General features: G+C 46.1%; 1 protein-coding gene across 2 annotated transcripts; it reads left to right on the forward strand.

The window, feature by feature from the left end:
- The first annotated feature begins 2,102 nt into the window (after positions 1-2,102).
- On the forward strand, positions 2,103-18,864 carry Tmem218 (transmembrane protein 218). Of its 2 annotated transcripts, none has more exons than XM_032910827.1 (4): positions 2,103-2,185; positions 13,343-13,453; positions 14,258-14,360; positions 17,525-18,864. In XM_032910827.1, exons 2-4 carry the CDS (start codon positions 13,344-13,346, stop codon positions 17,657-17,659), a joined length of 348 nt encoding a protein of 115 aa, XP_032766718.1. In that variant the 5' UTR covers positions 2,103-2,185; position 13,343; the 3' UTR covers positions 17,660-18,864. The 2 variants fall into 2 exon arrangements, with proteins under 2 accessions (XP_032766718.1, XP_032766719.1); XM_032910828.1 differs by having other exon boundaries at positions 2,116-2,220.
- The last annotated feature ends 695 nt before the right edge of the window (positions 18,865-19,559 follow it).

The following is a 19,559-nucleotide window of genomic DNA, read 5'->3' on the forward strand; positions in this document are numbered from 1 at the left end:
ATGCTGTGACTCTTTAATTCCTCATGTCGTGGTGACCCCAACCATAAAATTATTTTTGTTGCTACTTTCTAACTGTAATTTTGCTGTTCTGAATCATAGTGTGAATATCTATCTGTGTTTTCCAGTGGTCTTAGGCAACCCCTGTAAAAGGATTGTTCAACCCCAAAAGGACTCACAACTCACAGGTTGAGAATGCCATTACAGTATAACTGCAGTCAGCCTTGAATTTGTGGTGATCCTCCTGCATCTGCCTCCTAAATTCTAGGATCCCAGGTGTTCACCACACCTGATCCAGAAAACACTTTGATAACTAAAAATTATACAAGCAAACTTTAATCTCCTTACAAGATCATAGCCTGTACTAACCTAGCACGCCTAATGGCTTACTTTGCTCCTCCCCACTCACCTCTATCAACACAGAACAGACGATTTTGCACATTTGAGAAAGACAACTAAACATTACTTCTAGCTGATTTTGTTGGCTCCGGAGAGAAGAAAACTGTTTTACAAAAGGACCTGTTTGTTATGGCTTAGAACGATAGCTCCCCAAACACTGGCTCCTAGGAGCTGTAGGGTAAGTGACTGCATCCTGAGGGCTCCTCAGTGGGTTAACTACCTTAGATGGAAAGGGATGGAGCCTCTGTCACAACCTCTTCTGACCTTTAGGGACATGTGCATGCATGTGGCGTACATGCACCATGTAGACAGAACACACATACACAGGAAATAAAAGCTTCAACAACAAAGTGTTCTCAAGCATGGAACATTGCTATCCTCTGGAGTAACTAACTATAAATTAGATTTATACCTTGTGTCCTTGGCCTGACACTACAAAACTATGTAAAACTTATTGTGACAGGAGTCATGTTTTATTTCTTGTGTAATCTCTTAGTTTCTGATAGCTACAGCAACAATAACATTAACTCAGTCAGCTAAGGGTCAGCTGTTAAAGGGATAAGGACCTGTAGATTTCAACATTCAGTAAAATTCAATCAGCCTCCACTTCATTCACAATTCAGAAACAGAGTGCACTGAAATCCAGGATAGTGACCCATGCCTTCGATCCCAGCACTAGGGAGGCAGAAGCAGGCAGATCTGTGAGTTCAAGGCCAGCCTGGTCTACGGAATGAATTCCGGGACAGCCAGGGTCACATAAGTGAGAATCTGAGAAGGGAGGGGGAGGAGAAAGAAGTAAAGGGGGAGAGGGAAAGACAGACAACAGAGACAGGCAGGCAGACAGACAGGCAGAATACATTCAGGCCCAATTGTTTGCTTCTCATTGTTTCCATATTTTTTAAGTGCACAGCTTCCAGGACCGCAGTTCACAAATCTGATATTGCTTTTGTTTGTTTGTTTTCCCTTCATGCCTGCACAATGAAGAATGCAGACTTTGACCTGTTTCCTTTCACTGGCTTGATCTTTTGATTGAACACCCTATAGCCTGGACACAAAATCTTGACAAATTCTGGGTAACAAGTAGGGAAGACCACTCGTCCATGACGAAAAGAGTTTATTTGACCTCGGGCCTCTTCCCAAGTCTCTTGGTTTCACTGATCCTTGCTTCCTCCGTACATGTCAAAAGCTAAGGGAAGAAAAACGACCAATAAAATAAGGCTGAGTAAGGATAATAGAATGTGTTGTTATTTTCACTAGTCATCTTGGAGTCAATTCAGGAGTGATGTTAGGAACCCTGAAATGCCAAGCCGATTTGATTGCCCCACAATCCTAGGCCCCTCCCGCGGACTGATCATCAGAGGGTGGGGCAGGCGCTGGTGTGTAGACCGCGGAACAGCTCTCCGCAGTCTAGACAGGACAGAGCAATCTCTAGCCCCGACTGCGAGAAGCTACAAAACAGTCTTCCCGTTGTTGTCTAAGGGTTTAATGGTTACAGAGGTTTGATTGACAAGCATTGCTATCCAATCGAAACTGAGGACAGTACATGTCGACCAATAGAGGGCGTAAAGGAGACTGACGTGCACACCACCCACCACGCTTTGCGTTGCCTGGAGCCACAGCAAACGTCAGCTAGTAAGAAAGACGCTAGGTGCTGGAAGAGCGTCTTTGATTGGTCCATCATAAATTTTTTAAATGAATTCCTACTTGTGATTCGTCCAAAGTAGACCAAAGCCTAGGTGAAGGGGACGGAGAGCTAGGGGTGAACCCTGGTGAGGAACCTGAAAGCCAGGTGAGGAGCGGAGGCTGACCGCAGAGGTTTGGAAGGTGAGGGCGGGAGAGGCGCGGACCACCTCAGGTCATCCCGGCTGCTGGCCTGGGATTACTGCTCAGATCCCAGTGTTCCAGCCGCGGTACTGGGAGCTGATGTGTGGTGCAGCCTGCAGACTGAATCGCTGCCTGCCTAGTAAAACCGGCAGGACGGTGATGCACCCTCTTTCTACCGTCAGGTGTCACCTGGTCTTTGGGGGGGGGGGTGGCACTTGATTTTGCCAAGACTTGCAGTGATTGACCAACAAAGATGGAGGCATTAGCCTAATATTTTAAAACCCAAATGAGGTCGTAGTTTTTAAAGTAGAAAAAAAAAAGTATAGGCGCTCAGTCCTCCAGTTTGTTGTTTTTTTGAGAGAGATCTTGCTAAATATCCCAGGCTCGCCTCAAACTTGTAGTCCTCTTGCCCCAGCCTTTTGAATGCTAGGATGACCAGTGTGTACTACTACACCAGGCCATTCTAACTACTTTTGAAGGCTTGGAATAAGCAATAAAAAAAGTTGAAAAGAGAGCTGGGTATGGTGGCGCTAATCTTTAGTCCCAGCACACTGGAGGCACAGGCAGGCAAATCTTTGTGAGTTCGAGGCCATCCTAGTCTACAAACCTTTTCCCGGGACTGCAAGGGCTGTTACACAGAGAAATTCTGTCTTGAAAAAACAAAAGAAAGAAAATCAAAAAAGGTTTCTCTGGAAAGGCAGTCCTGTCAAAAACACCTCTCATTTTCTATTGCTTTCAAGGACTTGGTTCTGAAGTTCGGGGTACGGGCATGGTATCATCCACCAGCAGCCTTATCTGTAATCTCCATCTGCCCCAGGCAGTAAACTGTCCTCTGAAATAGGTGTTTTCTCCCTTAAGATCCTCAGCTTGTTTTGCTGTGGTGGCTTAAACCTTTAATCTCAACACTCGGGAGGCAGAGGCTGTCAGTTCTCGGTGTGAGGCCAGCCTGGTCTAGCTCCAGGACAGCCAAGAGTAGGCAAAGAAACCCTGTCTCGAAAAACAAAAGCAAACAAACAAAGATCGTCAGCATGGTGGTGAGCATGATAGTTTTCATCCAGCGAGCCCTGGGTACAGGTTTTTTTCATTTTTCCCTGGAAATTGGGTGAAAAGGGCTGTAGCACCAACCTTAGTTGAAGAACGAAAGACATACGCATTAAAAAGGGTCTGGAGAAACTTTACAGGGGACCTCACAGCCTCCATCACAGGGAGGAAAAATAACAGAGCACCTGGCCTTCCCTTGATCTTGTCAACTGTTGCACACGGTGTTTAAATTTGCACAAATTGGGTTTTTTTTTTTCCCCTCCTCTAAAGGTTACTCGCTTCAAATGAATTTACTCTTAAAATTGTGTTGGCTTAAGCATCAACTCTCAGAGACTATTCGGATGGTATTCTGAGTCTTAAGTAAATGGACATTTTTTGTTTTTGTTTTAGTCAAGTCTCACAAATAATTTAGCTATTCCCGAGGCGTGGGGTTGTAGCCCAGATGGCACAGTCACGCCTAGCATGCACGGGGACCTGAGTTCTGTCCCCATTGTGTCATAAACAGGGAGTGGTCCACACCTGCAATCTCAGGGAAGGTAGATAGATGATGGGTGATCAGAAGGTCCCTGGGGCTGGAGAGATGGCTCAGCCCAGGCTTAAAACAACCTGTAACTCCAGTTTCTGGAATCTAATGCCCTCTTCTGACCTCCACAGCACTTGCCAAACATCACACGCTCATGCACGAACATCAATTAAAAAAATTTTTTTAAAGAACCCCAAGACAATTGTTTGGTTATGAAATAATGACTCTTGTTTTAGAAGGGCTTGGAGCTGTTTCTCCTGTCACTGAAAAGTCAGACTATAGGTATAACTTGATGTCACCTGGGCCTGACAGCACCCATGGGGATAGAAGCTCAATGCTTCTGGTGTTCCCAGCCTCAGCTGTCATTTATCCTGATTTCTAGGGGATAGGAGTTTGTTTGTGTCTTCTAGGTTATTGTACGATACCCAAAACAGCACAGCTAATCCTAAGTAGACGTTTTCTTCAAGGAAACCCCATCGGCTCAGCCAGTCACCCTAGTTGTTTCTGATCTCCCTTTTGACCCTTTTCCATTTCCGTAGCTAAGGCAAGTTCTTAGCTGGAGAATTGTGGTAGTCCCCTAACTGATCATCCGTCTCCGGTCTCTGCTACCAAATCTGAGTCTTAAGTGAGGGTACACTCCGATGTGGGAGAGATTGGCTCTACACAGGAGCTGTGCCACTGGGCCACTCTAACCCTGCCTCATGGTTATTTATTCGTTTATTCATTTTTTGATAATTTTACTTTCAAACAGTCTTACCAAATTGCCCAGTTGGGCCTTGAACTTGAAATTCTTCTGCGTCAACTACTGAGGGAGTCGGGATTATAGGCCTGAAGCCGCTCTAACCTAAGCTATAACATTCGTCTTATGAAAATGATGAACTCTCATGAGTCTCAGCCTGGGAAGATGGCTCAGCAGTTAAGAGCACTGGCAGAGGACTGAGGCTCAATTCTCACACTTACACAGCAGCTCACAACTGTCTGCGGCTGTAACCTCAGGGGACCTGCACCCTTGCACAGACATATACACAGGCAAAAGACCAGTGGGCGTACAATAAAAATAAACATGGGGCACAACTTTAAAAGTAAGTCTCACAAATGTTTAAGAACTAGAGGCTATCGAAATCTCTAGTTTGGGGTGTCTGCCAGCCAGATTAATAAATATTAGCATTCTGCTCATGGTTTTTAATCTTAAAGAAACGAAGCATCAGAAATTGTTAAAATCCCTTCTATCCTCTTTGCTGGTCCCATCCTGTTTTCGTCCTCCCTTCCGGAGACTCTTCCCAGAATCGCTGTGTTCAATTCACACTCATTTTTCTTTTGTTGTTGTTTATTATGCGTGTTCCGGGGTTTGTGCACTTACATGTGTGTGCATGTGGGAGGACATGTGTGTGTGATCCTCAGGAACTCGTTTACTATGTTTGAGACAGGGTCTCAGTGATCTAGAGTTTAACTAGGGAGGAGTAGCTGCCCAGTCAGCTCCCAGGATCCTCCTGTCTCTACCTCTCCAGCACTGGAGTTAAAAGTACTTTTCACGTGGGTTCAGTAATCTAATTCTTCCCACTTCCAGGGCAAGCACTTTATTGACTGAACCATTTCCCCAGCCCAGTACCCATACCATTATACTTTTGATGTATAGATAATATATGTATATGCATGTGTGTGTGTATGTATGTATGTGTGTATATAATTGAAGATAACTTCCTTTAAGTTCAAAATGTAAATCAAATACTTTGGATTTCAGTTTATGGCTTACTTTTATTTACCTTTCCCCACCTCAAGCTATGTTGTTTTGTTTTGTTTTGTTTTGTTTTGTTTTTTTTTTTGGTTCTTTTTTTCGGAGCTGGGGACCGAACTCAGGGCCTTGCGCTTCCTAGGTAAGCGCTCTACCGCTGAGCTAAATCCCCAGCCCCCATGTTTTGTTTTTTTTAATCACTTAAAAAAGCTCCACGTTTATTTTGCTTTCTGACTCCATGCCTTCAGCCCGGTTCACAAGTTTTCTGCTCCTCAGTAAGGCAGGCAGCTTGACGCCGTCACGGACACACATGGAGCCACCATAGGCCCTCTGCCCTGCTTCTTTGTCTTAGACAATCTCATAAGCATCGTGTCTTCCAGCAGGAACCCCTGGGAGTCTGCCTGGGCCCACACTACATGTGGATTTAGGTGTTCTCCCAACCTTCTTGCTATAACGGTGAACCATCCTGTTGCCAGGGGCTTAGAGGCAGCCTAGTTTTCTTAGAGGCTGCATTGTAGGAAAGCCCACAACAGCATGGCAGACACTGGGCCATACAAAGTATCTCTAAAATTTTTTTTTTTTTAGATTTATTCATTTATTATATATAAGTACACTATAGCTGTCTTCAGACACACCAGAAGAGGGCATCAGATCTCTTTACAGATGGTTGTGAGCCACCGTGTGGTTGCTGGGAATTGAACTCATGACCTCTGGAAGAGCAGTCGGGTGCTCTTAACCGCTGAGCCATCTCTCCAGCCCACCAAGTATCTCTAGACCCAGTCCCTAGAAGAGGAAAAAGAAAGGGTGGCTGTTTATTTGCTCTCGTGCTTTTGTATGTGTGTGTATTTGTGTCTGTGTTTGTTTAAGATGGGCCCTCGCTGGTCTGGATCTAGAGATGTGTCTCCCTCAGACACCCCCTACAGACACAGCCCCGCAGGCAGTACGGACACAGGCCACTGTTCCTGGCTTGCAACCTGCTTTTGTCCCTCAGCACTGCTTGTGGGATATATCCGCGTGTCGATGAATGTAGATCAGGTCCATTCGTTTGAAGTGTTCATGGTGAGAATATAATAAATCCACTGGATAGGTTGTAGCATTTACCTCCTCTCTGCTATGGAAATGACAATGACTTCCCTCGTGTGTGTCTCTGTAGATGAGAGTTTCTAGAACTCTTTTTTTGAACTTTCAAGGGCGGTGCATGCCGCCAAGGGACATTTGAGGCCAACTTGAACTATTACCATGGCTGGAATATGCCAGAGAGCTCAGACTGTTGGATGCTGTGGAACGTTCGGGCAGCCCTCAGACGAAGAGTCACCCTGCACCTTGTGCAACTTTCCAATGCCCTCTAGGATATTCATTTAATAATTATCTGGGCCTAGAACCTAACTCCCATTTTTTGTGTTAACATAATGTATTTTTTGGCACAGTTCAGTGAAGTGTAATTTCCAGGAATGTAATTCAAGGGAAAATTATACTGATCTGTGGTTTGGAACTTGTTCCCCAGTCTAGAAAAAATCATCTAACCGAAGGCGGCACAGCTCGTGGTATTTGAGTTGCCAGCACAACACACCTGCATGGTCTGCATGTGGGGCTCTCGCTCGCTAAGTTTAGGCGAGCATCTGACTACTGTACTTCATTATGTATTCTAGTGTAGTCAGCCCGAACGCTCATAATTCGAACATATGCTGTTTCATTATGAATTACTTCCACTAAAAATCAACTTCTGTACAAGCTACGGGGTAGAGGTCGAGCTTTATTGTTTCCTGGCTAGATATTCATCTGCGTTACCACCACTGTGAAGCCCTCTTCACACTGGGCCACGAAGCCAGCCACTTCCTAGGGAGTATGAAGTTCTCACAAATGCCCAGATCTGCGTCTGGGCTTTCAGTTCCGTGCGATTGGTCCATGTGTCTTTGTCCCACTGTCACACTGTTTTAATTACCTTGGTTTCATAACGTGTCTGTGGCAGTTGGTGACAAGAAAAGCACATTGCCGTTCCTAGTTCTCAGAGTGGTGTTGGCTATTCTTGGCTCTTTACTCTCCTGTGTGAATTTAGGATTCCTTACAAAAAAAGAAGTATTTTTAGATTTTGGTTAGAATTGCACTGAGTTTTCACGTTAAGAAAAATTGAGATCTTTTCATCAAACCATCTCATCTGAAAGCATGAGTTACTTCTCTATACAGCCTGCTTCATTCCACTATCCAGGTACTTTTCAAAAGCCTTTGCATAAAGTTGCCTAATTTTGGCTGCAAAAATCTTACAAATATGTTTTGTACTTAATCATATTTACACATATGTACATATACATGCCTATTTTTGCTATGTGAGTTTGAACTCTATTTAGATATTTAGAAGGTAGTGAAGACAATACCACCTCAACCATTACCTAGCTTTAAGACACAGCTCATGACCACCCGTTTCACATCAGCACCCTCATTTTGTCCCCCACAACCCCTAAATGACACGAAATGCCCAGGTACCACATTCTGTTGTCTGTCGTGTGTTGTATGTGACTATATAGATTCATATGTTATAAAGAATCACTATGTTTTTTTTCAAAGATTTATTTTATGCACATGAGTACACTAGCTGTCTTCAGACACACCAAAAGAGGGCACCAGATCCTATTACAGATGGTTGTGAGCCACCCTGTGGTTGTTGGGAATTGAACTCAGGACCTCTGGAAGAGTGGTTAGTGTTCTTAACCACTGAGCCATCTCTCCAGCCCCTAAATCACTATATTTTAAAAAGTGCGTTCCACTTAAAAAAAAAAAGGTAATTTTTTATTTTATCTTATTAACTGTCCAGTGAGCATTGAGTCCTCTCAGAAAAGGTTTTGTAGTGAAATATAACACATACAGAAACAACCCCCACCCCCAGGTGTATAGCTAGATACAGATTACCAAAGTTACAAAGTCAGGAAACGAACACCCAGATCAAAGAACAGTTTTATCATCCATGCCCCGTCCCATCACTCGAGGTAAACAGACCTCGGCAGTGCCCTGGAGCAGTTGGACCTGTTTCCGAACATTACGTAATCGGAGTCTACGGTGAACTTGTCACTCTGCCCTTCGCCTGATGCTTGTGAAATTCACCCGCACTGTTGGATGCAGCCCTGTGTGTGACGGACTGTGTGCATTAGGCTCTTCATCCCTATGGACTGTGTGCATTAGGCTCTTCATCCCTATGGACTGTGTGCATTAGGCTCTTCATCCCTATGGACTGTGTGCATTAGGCTCTTCATCCCTATGGACTGTCTGCCATCTTCATCCCTATGGACTGTCTGCCATCCTCATCCCTATAGACTGCCACCTTCATCCCTATAGACTGTCTGCCATCCTCATCCCTATAGACTGTCTGCCACCTTCATCCCTATAGACTGTCTGCCATCCTCATCCCTATGGACTGTCTGCCACCTTCATCCCTATGGACTGACTGCCATCCTCATCCCTATAGACTGACTGCCATCCTCATCCCTATAGACTGTCTGCCACCTTCATCCCTATAGACTGACTGCCATCTTCATCCTATAGACTGTCTGCCATCCTCATCCCTATAGACTGTCTGCCATCCTCATCCCTATAGACTGACTGCCATCCTCATCCCTATGGACTGTCTGCCACCTTCATCCCTATAGACTGACTGCCATCCTCATCCCTATAGACTGTCTGCCATCCTCATCCCTATAGACTGTCTGCCACCTTCATCCCTATAGACTGACTGCCATCCTCATCCCTATAGACTGTCTGCCATCCTCATCCCTATAGACTGCCACCTTCATCCCTATAGACTGACTGCCATCTTCATCCTATAGACTGTCTGCCATCCTCATCCCTATAGACTGTCTGCCATCCTCATCCCTATAGACTATCTGCCACCTTCATCCCTATAGACTGACTGCCATCCTCATCCCTATAGACTGTCTGCCACCTTCATCCCTATAGACTGACTGCCATCTTCATCCTATAGACTGTCTGCCATCCTCATCCCTATAGACTGTCTGCCATCCTCATCCCTATAGACTGTCTGCCATCCTCATCCCTATAGACTGTCTGCCATCCTCATCCCTATAGACTGTCTGCCATCCTCATCCCTATAGACTGTCTGCCATCTTCATCCCTATAGACTGTCTGCCATCTTCATCCCTATAGACTGTCTGCCACCTTCGTCCCTGTGGACTGACTGCCATCATCCTTTGGCCATCCTGGTAGACATACAGAGATCCTTCGATTGGTTTTTATTTGCATTTTTCTGGTGGCTAGTGAGGTAAGGACGTACATGTATTGGCCATTCTGCTGTTCTCTGTGTGAAGTTGGTTCTCTTGTTTCCCTCTGATTTCTGAAATAACAGTAAAATCCATTAATTTGGGTGTGCCATTTGTTGTAGTGCTCTTGTCTGTTTGACTGTACGTTTAGAGGTTTTGTGGTTAGGTTCATGTGTCCTCCAGGTTATAGCTCTTGACTAAATCATTTCTCTCAAACCTGTTCTTATGGACACTTTCAAATCTTTACGTATGCTGTTTTGTTACAAATACTGTTCCACTAACTTTTATGTTGTTTCACCCTGTGGTGGCAAAGCATACAAGATGGCGTTCCCCACCCTGGCCAATTGCACTGTGCAGTTCACTGTGCGGTGTGTTTTCCTGACTGTGAATCAGAGCTCCAGGACGTTAGTCCTGCAAGGCTAGAGCTCTGTGTATATTGGGTGTCCTTGCCTCCTTTCCCTGCCGTTGCTTTCCTAGTGTCTGCCTCGTGTATCTTTCTCAAATTCAGTGTTTCACCCTCTCGTTTGCCGTTTCTGTCGCTTTTGTAAAGAGCTACTTTGAATTTTTTAAAAAGTTCAGGATGAGAATCTCTCAATGATCAACTCTGGGGTGCTGGTTCCACTGACTGTGTCGTATAAAATTGAAAATTTCCCACTCTGCGGTGGCACAGAGGACCTCACCCACAGCCTCGTTTGTGGGAGGCCACTGCTCCGCCATTGATCCCAACCTCCCGGCCTATTTCATATTTATTCTTTAAAAATTGTGTGTGCGGGTTGGGTGTATGTTTATGTGGGTGTGTGCATGCATGTGTTCAAGTGTCCCTGTGTGCATAGTAGTTCTTGTTACTATTATGCAAGTGTTTGGTAGAGGCCAGAGGTCAAGGCCAGGTGCCTTCTTTGGTTGCTTCTCCATCTTATTTTTCAGTCAGGATTTCCCACAGAGCCTGGAGCTCACCGGTTGGCTAGACTGACCACCAGTGAGCTCCAGGACTCTCCTTAACCCACTCCCCAGTGCTGAGAGTACCATGGTCACTACTGCTTTTCTGTGACTGCCAGAGATTGGAACTTGGGGCCTCTTGCTTATGCAGTAGACACCTCACCAACTTAGCCACCTCCCTGGTCCCCACAGATTTATTCTTGAAGGAACTTTGCATGCCTACTGAGTGGTACCCCACTCAGCGACTTTACTTTAGCCTCTTGGGGATCCTGTAGGTTTCTCACTTTTATTGTAGTTTACATTAGGGATCTCATGAGCTGAGGCACAACTGGAGAACCTTCTTAGGCCTCCATCTCCAGTCAGAACCACTGTGGACTTTGAGCCCAGTTCCTGCTTACCCATCAGGCTTTGGGGGTACATTAAACTAAGAGCACTTTAGAATGTTACCTTTTTACACCTCCGGTTTTTAAAATTCCATTTTGTTAGACACTTCTGCTGTTAGCCCCATTAACCAACAGTTCCCATCATCTGTCTACAGTGTACCACTGTGGTCTTACCTCCCCTTCACTTGAATTTTGTAGACTGGTCAGCATGGCTTCATTTATTCACCAGCAAATATTTGTTTTATTTTACATAATCTTGATGCTGAGAACTGGGGAGAGCAGAGTGGGCAAAACAGTTTCTGTCCTCGGGAGGTTTTTTTTTTTTTTATCTTAATAAGAGGTAGAAAATGAACTTGTAAACAAATGGATAGGAGAGCTAACCGTGGAGGCTGAGGCTAAGGATCTGTAACAGGGCATTTGCCTGTCATGCAAGAGCCTGGGTCATTAACTACAGTGAAGAGTTCTCCGAAAGACACAGAGAGACTCTTTTGGAGAGTTATTTTAGATGGCAAGTCAGGGAAGGGCTGTCTGAGGATGACCCTCCTCCGATGAAGCCACATTATGAGGAGAGGCCACACAAATAACCAACTAGCGGGTGCCTGCCTTGCTGGGGGCTGCCGGTCGAATCCTACCTCTGGAAACGTCAAGTACAGAGATCTGAAGACAGGGACGTACTCGCCGTGCTGCAGATACTAACATGATGTCCTCGGGGCTCTAATGAGGGCAGAGTGCTCGCTCTGCAGGGAGGACAGAGGCAAGCGGGAACTCCCTCTGCTCTGCCATCCTGTCACACCGATTCCTCCCCAGTGTGCAAGCGCTGATACCCCCTTAACCTTCTCCCTGTCTCAGCTCTCAATATGTGTTGCTCTCGCTGCAAATAAGAACGTAATACAGATAGGCGTTTGCATCACGTTGTTCTCTGGTAGACCATAAGCTTTGCTGGAATGTGTGTCTTATTTCTCTTTGTCATCCCTAAGGAAGAGCACAGTGCTTTCCATGGTGGGCACAGCACAATGTTGACTGAATAAACTTCCTTCCTTCCCTTCCCTTCCCTTCCTTCCCTTCCTTCCCTTCCCTTCCCTTCCCTTCCCTTCCTTCCCCTTCCCAGTTCATGCTTAGAGTCTCTTTCCCAACAAACTTACAACAAAAGACCTCAGTCTATTTCCACTGTGTTTAAATCAGCCAAAGAAACCCAGAAACCCGAGGAAGAAGCTGTTTTCCTAAGATCTGTCTCTGACACTAAAAAAGAAACTCAGGAACGTGCTCTAGAATGGCATTGCCTCATTAGTGGAGAGAATGGTACCCCGCCCAACCCCAGGATAGCCTGACTTTCAGCATCTGTGGTGATCTATTTGGCAAAAGGATCTTTGATGTGGGTTTAGACCTTACATCTGGTGATAGTGGGTAGACAGAAGACAGAGAAGGGAAATGTCACGTGGAGATGACAGTTCCTGTAGGTGCAAGCAAGGGAGTGCCTGGGGTCCCCAGAAACTAGAGGAGCCAAGCAAGCATCCTCCCTTAGATCCTGTAGGGGATGCGTGGCCCCTTGGACACCTCTGTTTCAGACCCGTGGTGTCAAAGGCTGAAGGAAGGAATTCCTGTTGTGAACCACAGCTAGGAAACCAACACTAACTTGCCTCTTGTATAGCTCAGACGCAATACCTTTCTCATTGCCGAGACTAAACAAGCCAGTGTAGAGCGCTTAGCCTGTCGTAGGAACCCAAAGGGGTGATGTCTGTTCTAGGGACGGGGTGTTTTCTTCCTTCTGTGAAGGAGAACTTGACAACAGAGTGGAAGTTTCTGTCTTGTGATTGCCTGCTGAGTCCAAGTTTAACGGAAGCCTTGGCTTTCTGTAGCCTTTGAAGAAGACTTGGTTAAGGTTTGTGGAAGAAAAAGAGCTCAGATTTCTAACGTGGGCTCCAGAAATCAAAGTGGAGCCGAAGAGCCTGAATTTGAAATGACAATAGGCAGAGTAGAAAGCAGCCTCCGTCCAACACCCCCTCCCCCAGTCCCCACCCCTGTTCACACATAAAGAAAGCTCTGGGTTCTGCATTCCCAGTTTTCATTAAGGGACTCTGGGGCTGGACATTCCTGAAAATTAAAGACCATGAGTGAGCCTCCTGACATAGTGGTCATCAAGATTCCTCACACCGAGTCCAGGCTTTCTGTGATGTCTGAACAGTAGGCACACTCAGGAGGGGAGGGGGGCAACCAGAGGCTAATGCTGCTCTCTGTCCCCTAGGATGGCTGGCATGGTGTTGGGAGTGGGTGCTGGCGTGTTCCTCCTCGCTCTGCTCTGGGTGTTGGTGCTGCTGCTGTGTGTGCTGTTATCCAGAGCCTCTGGGATAGCTAGGTAAGGCATTCTTTCCAGCCGGGAGTCCTAGGTAAAAGCAATTAGAGGTAAAAATCGCTGACGCTCATTAAACATTTAGAATTCAGAAGATCATTTTTGTAATTACTGGCAGTTTGAACGAGTTGCATTTTAACCTCTTATCATAAGCACTAACTGTGTTATTTATGCTCTGAGGCAGAGGTGGGAGGGCAACGGAAGCGTGTTCTTCAGTTCTCACTGTGGAGGAGATGGATGGTGGGAGGGAGGCAGAGATGACAAGAAAATCTACTTTGGCTGCTCTTGAGTTCCTTGGGAGTTGTAGGCAGAAGTTTTGTCTAATTGTTCAGATTTATGGCACATGCTTGGTCCAATCCTTAAGACTTTACCCTGGGCCCACAGACACTGAAGTTTTCAGTGAGATGGCCTGGCCCTCAGTACCAAGCCATAACCTAATCCTGGAGACACTTGAGATACACAATGTCAGGGTTATGAACAGTAATAAACAGACAGCTGCAGTATTTGCCGAAGTGTTCTGGTCTGAAAGAACAAAGGTGTGTGGGGATGGGAGGGATGTGTATGTCTATACGCATGAATGGACACTTTGTGCAGAAAACGATGAATTCCCATTGTTAGGAATTGGGAGTTACCAGGAATAAATAGGAAGATACCCAGCTGGTACCTGTCCTGGGAAGCAAGGCTTCGGGGTGGAGGACTTTGTGGGCCTTCAGGGACAAGCCAGCACAGGCCTGTGACCCCAGCACAGGCCTACGGGTTAGAAGTAGACAGTCCACAGTGCTTCTGATACTCAGATCTCTTTGCTCCCAGGTTCTCCATCATCTTCGTCTTCCTGGGTGCTCTGATCGTCACCACAGTTCTATTGCTTTTCCCTCGAGCCAGTGAATTCCCGGCCCCAGAAGGCGAAATGAAGGTAAAGCTACTGCGTTTCATTTTGCTCCTAATCTCAGCCCCTCCACCCTGCCCTGAGAGCTGTTCAAGCAATGAAGAGGCTCCAAAGGAGCTGCAGGGCTCCTGTCCCTTTACCCTGCAAAAGGGTCTTATGGATCTCACCCGCAACCGCACCACCGGGCAGCGATTTATCTGGTGTGACGTCATTTGCCACTTGCATCAAGTTGAGTGGCAATGTAGAAAGCCCTCCTTACTTAGAGACAGGAAGAGAAAAGAGTTAGGAACTAGGAACTGGCTGGCGTAGGCTGTACATGCAATGTTCCCCACTCCTGGTAGCATTGGTTCAGAGTCTCAGGTCCTGATCAAAATGGGTGTAATGCTCTCGGGGTGCTTTTCCATCCTGAGGGACTTTTTCCACTGTTGTGTTAAGAGAGTCATTTCCATCAAGAACAGTAGGTAAGAGGAGCCTTTCCATGGGAAGCAGAAGGTGAATTACAGATGTGTTCTATACCAGTGAGTGTCATCTTCATCCCCTAGACCACATCTGCCAGCCCCTACTTCTGTAAATAGATCTGCATCACCCCTGCCATTGTCCCATTTCTGCAGACCTCACCTGTTCTGGTTCATTCCTGACTTGAGGCTGGTTCTACCGTGTGTGGCTGCTCTCAGACCCATAGGCTCTTGCTAAGGGTACTGACCTGTCTGTCCCATGACATCTTCTGGTGGTATTCTGATTTCCTCCCAATAGCTATTTTAATTTAGGAGTAGAAGCCATGCTAGTAGTTAACATTCTTAAAGGATTACTATATTAAGAGACCTGTGCTAAACACCTTGTTTATATTGTCTTGTTGAAACCACACAGCAACCCTAAGTTAGGTACTCTTGTTTTCCGGGTAAGAGGGTCAGGTGACCTGCCCAAATCCACACTCCAGGAAGAGCAGAGCAAGGATTTAAGCTGGGCTCTGTCCTCAGAATCTTCAAGTGTGCCGGGCAGTGGCGCACACCTTTAATCCCAGCGTGTGGCAGGCAGAGGCAAGTGGATCTCTGAGTTTGAGGGAAGCTTGGTCTACAGAGTGAGTTCCAGGACGGACAGAGCTACACAGAGAAACCCTGTCTCAAAAAACCATACTCCATCGCCCCCCCCCCCAAAATCTTCATACTTGTTGGAACTCAATAGAATATCAAAGACCATTCTCCAAATCTGACAGATTGTCAATTTGACATAGTCCATAAAATTACATAATATTTTGAAGTAAAATGAACACACACTTCCAGCTCTACCTGAGACTAATGACGGCGAGAAGAAGGAAATTAGCTCTGGAAACTCTAAGGGAAATTATGCTTACCACACAGATTCCAAGAGTTATTCCCTTGGGTGTCAGGTTCTTCTCTGCAAATGGCTTACCCCAGTTTCTTTGTTTTTAGGAGAAGAGAGTGATACATGCTACCATGTTTGTAATTATTGCAGGTGTGACTAGTAGAAAAGGCACATTTTCAAATCAATCCCTCTCCTTCGTCATATGAGTTTCGGACCCAGGAGACAACCAGGATTGAGCAAAACATGTTTGTCAGCATGGCCAGCAGAATTGGAGCTTTCGTTCTTAGGTTCTGAGAGCCTGCCCCTGCAGCAGCCTGGCTCAATACTGTATCAATAATACATGGCCTGGGCCTTCTGCACCCAAGGCCTGCTAATTGGCTAATTAAAAAGTGAAACAGTCAAGCGAGCAAACATGTAGCCCGCGAGAGACTTGTTCAGTACCAGAGCCAAGGTCAAAGTTATGTTAAAGCTGTTTTATCAACCTGACCTTGGTTGTAAGTTGACTGTTGGGGTAGTCTCTGGAGCAGCCGGGGTGGCCGCAGTCGTCTTCTTGATGTCTTCGGATCTCACCCATACCTCTGCTCAGATTGTTCAGGGGCTTTGTGCATCAACACTGTATTAGCTTTCTGTTGCTGCTGTAACAAATTCCTGCCAGCATAATGGTTCCTACCGTACGTAAATTTGTTATTTGTGGGTTAGCAGCCCATCACCAGTCTCCCTGATCTTTCCAGCGGTTCTGGAAGAATGCCCACTTGCTGACTTCTTCCAGCTTTGAAGGCTGCTCCTAGTGCCTGGCTCATGGCTTCCGTCTGTGGCCATCTGCAGAGCCAGCAGTTGTGTCACCTCTCTGACTGTATCCATTTCACGACTCCTTTCCCGAACGTATTTTCTGCTTCTTTCATTCTGTTTTGTTTCTTGAGACAAAGCCTTACCGTGTAGCCTTGGCTGGTGTGAAATGCAGTGGAGATCCGCCCACCTCTGCCTCCAGCGTGCCTTTATCTTTTAAAACCTCTGCTAACATTGGGCCTCCCTGGATTGGATAATCCAAGCTAATCTGCCGACTTCCAGGTCACAGCCTTAACTCCACTTGGTCATGCAATCCATGCGTTCACAGGCTCAAGGCCTTAGGGTCTCTGGGCTGTTATTTAGGCTGTGACCATTACTGTCAGGCATTTGGGACTCTCTCCAGGAAGTGGGTTCTCATGGCTTCTGTGAAGTACGTTAGGCACTCATTTGGCTTATGATACCTGCTTCCCCTGCCCATTTCAGCACCACCGCTTAGCTTTGGGGAGAATAGAGCTCTGTTCCTTACAAGGGGACGGCAGACATCTGGGCAGAGCCAATAGCAGATACAGGTTTTTGTCAACAAAGACCGGTAAAATTGGGGCTTCCCATATGACTGGTTACTAGGCAACCAACTGTATGATGGGGCAAGTTCCATACCCTTTTAGTGCTTTAATATCTTAGATAAGTGGCCACTTTCCCTCACTCCCTTGCAATTAGAGTTCAGAACTCTTCTGATGCAAGCTTCAGAGTCAGCTTGTTCTGAACACTACTCTTCCCCCTAAATTGAGCCATTTGTTTCCTGTACCTTATTATTATTACTAGTTGTTGTTGCTCTTCCTCCTCCTCCTCCGCTACTGCCTTCACCCGCCGCCCCCCTACACTCCTCCTCCTCCTTTCCTGTGAAAAACTCTCATTTTCTTCCCAGGAAGCCTAAAGTTTTCTTATCCAAAGGCAGAGGGAACCCAGGGCAGGATACGACTTGAAGTTACAAAGAAACACCCGGCACAGCCATCCGATTTCCGGTTCCCACAGGCCGGGCACCGGCATGGCAGAGGTTCCATTTTGATATTTTCTCTCTCCAGATTGTGGATGCCTTTTTCATCGGCCGCTATGTCCTGCTGGCTTTCCTCGGCGCCGTCTTTCTTGGAGGCCTCTTCCTGCTTCTTACTCATCATGTGCTGGAGCCAATCTATGCCAAGCCACTGAGGTCCTGCTGAGCGTGGTAACGGAAGCACGGGACATGTTGGCGTCATGGATGATAAGCACAAAGGCACTCTCCGGAGCCTTGGCCACCTTCATGTCTTCAGACTAGAGGAATAACCATTTGTTGCTAAGGCAGTCCTCCTGAGCCTTGGCCTTCAGAAACTCAGTAGTGAAGCAGAGTCCATGGATGTAAATTGTCACCATCAAGACAGGCACAACTGTCTTCTCAGAACCCACACTCAGGATTTCTGTCTGTTTTGAATGAATAGCAGTGACAGTGATCTGCCTTGGGTAAATGTTCAGTCAAGCTGTGAGTAGTGGACTTGGGGGAAAGAGTTTTGGGCTCTGTTGTCCAACAGAAGAAGCCGGTCCTTTTTAATAAGGTATAAATAAAGTTCTCAGTTGAGTATTTGGAACCGTTTGGAAGAGAAAGGCACTCAAACACAAAATTGTTTTAATGAGATAGTTTGGAAGACGTATGAGACATCGGTTGTTGACCATTCCTTATGTGCGGTTCCACAGAGCTCGGTAAAGACAGTGTGTGGCACTGCCTGAGTTCCAACAATGCAATAAACAAACTCCTGGCTACAGCTTTTGGGTATCTACATTTGAAGTTTGCTCAGAGATTAGAAGGGAGGTACAGAAATGTTAGATGTCTTCCTGTCATGTATTTTGGGTCTTTTTCTCCCAAATTTGGTGGCCTCCGAATGCTTTAAGTGTTTAGTATTGTGTATGTGTCCACTTTGGGCTTTGGCCCTTTCTAGTTTCTTTCTTTGGCAGTATTATACATTGAACCCATGGCCTCATACAAGTACACTACTATCCTATCCCTCTACTTATATTTTTGTCTTGAAGAAAAATTGCACTGTTTCCCAGGCTGGCTTTGAACTTGTCACCCTGCCATAGTTTCCCAATTAGCTGGGGTTTTAGGCCTGAACCATCAGGCCTGGGTCTTCTTATCTCTTGGTCAGTTGCTCAGTTGGTTGATTCCAAGGTCTCACTTGGGGCCTAGAGCTGGCTTGAACGCTGGCTCCTTCTGCCTCAGCCTTCTTGGGTACTCGAATTGCAGATGTGTCCCCCCACCCCAATATCCCTGCCTCTGTGTTTTCATCTTGAAAACTCTTTCTCCAAAATTATTAAGGAATGTATATTCTCAGCATATAGTATGACGTCACATTTGTCTAACTCCCAAGATCAATAAAATTTGTCACTAAATGGAGTGGAGGGCCCAGTCTGCTTCTGCTTTGGAAGTGTCACCCTGCCTCTCCAAAGCTGTGTGAAGAGGAGTCGTCTAGTCTGAGAGCGGGAAAGGTGGCAGTGCCAGCCAGATGCCTGGGCTGGAGCGGTTCCTTTGAGACTGACGTTTTAGAACAATGTATTACTACTGCTCTTATTTCTAAGTAGAAAAATCCTGAAGTTTAAGGTGATGGACTCTCTTGGGCTTCACACAGCAGCCAGTTGGCAAACCCAGATGGGTCAGAAGCCAGTTTCTCCCACAACACAAATAAACCTTCCACACCAGTGGGTTCTCAACCCTTCTGATGCTGCAACCCTTTAATCCAGCTCCTCGTGTTGTGGTAAACCCCAGCCATAAAATTATCTCCATTGCTACTTCATAACTCTTAATTTTGCTAGCTATGAATTATAATGTGAGTATCTGATATACAGGCTATCTGATATCCTACTCCTGTGAAGGGATCACTTGACCCCCAAAGGGTCACAACACACAGGTCAATAGTAGTGGCTCTGGATTTGTGACCCCTTGGTTGAGAACTTGAGAGAGGATAGGGCCACTTCTTTTTCCTACGTCTCCTTGATTCCATTGTTGGAGTATAGAAAAGCCCAATTCTACAATGTCATGGGAGCTCAGCCCAACGACAGGAGGCTGAAACCAGTGATTATTGGGAGTTAAGA

This window comes from Rattus rattus, chromosome 8, assembly GCF_011064425.1.
Source record: "Rattus rattus isolate New Zealand chromosome 8, Rrattus_CSIRO_v1, whole genome shotgun sequence".
NCBI classification, from domain to species: Eukaryota; Metazoa; Chordata; class Mammalia; order Rodentia; family Muridae; genus Rattus; species Rattus rattus.

Excerpts from the sequence above, each read along its gene's own strand:
- Tmem218 (XM_032910827.1), top strand. The coding sequence starts at position 13,344 with ATGGCTGGCATGGTGTTGGGAGTGGGTGCTGGCGTGTTCCTCCTCGCT. Across the intron at positions 13,454-14,257 it reads AGAGCCTCTGGGATAGCTAG|GTTCTCCATCATCTTCGTCT; the intron begins GTAAGGCATTCT and ends CTTTGCTCCCAG. Across the intron at positions 14,361-17,524 it reads CCCCAGAAGGCGAAATGAAG|ATTGTGGATGCCTTTTTCAT; the intron begins GTAAAGCTACTG and ends TTCTCTCTCCAG.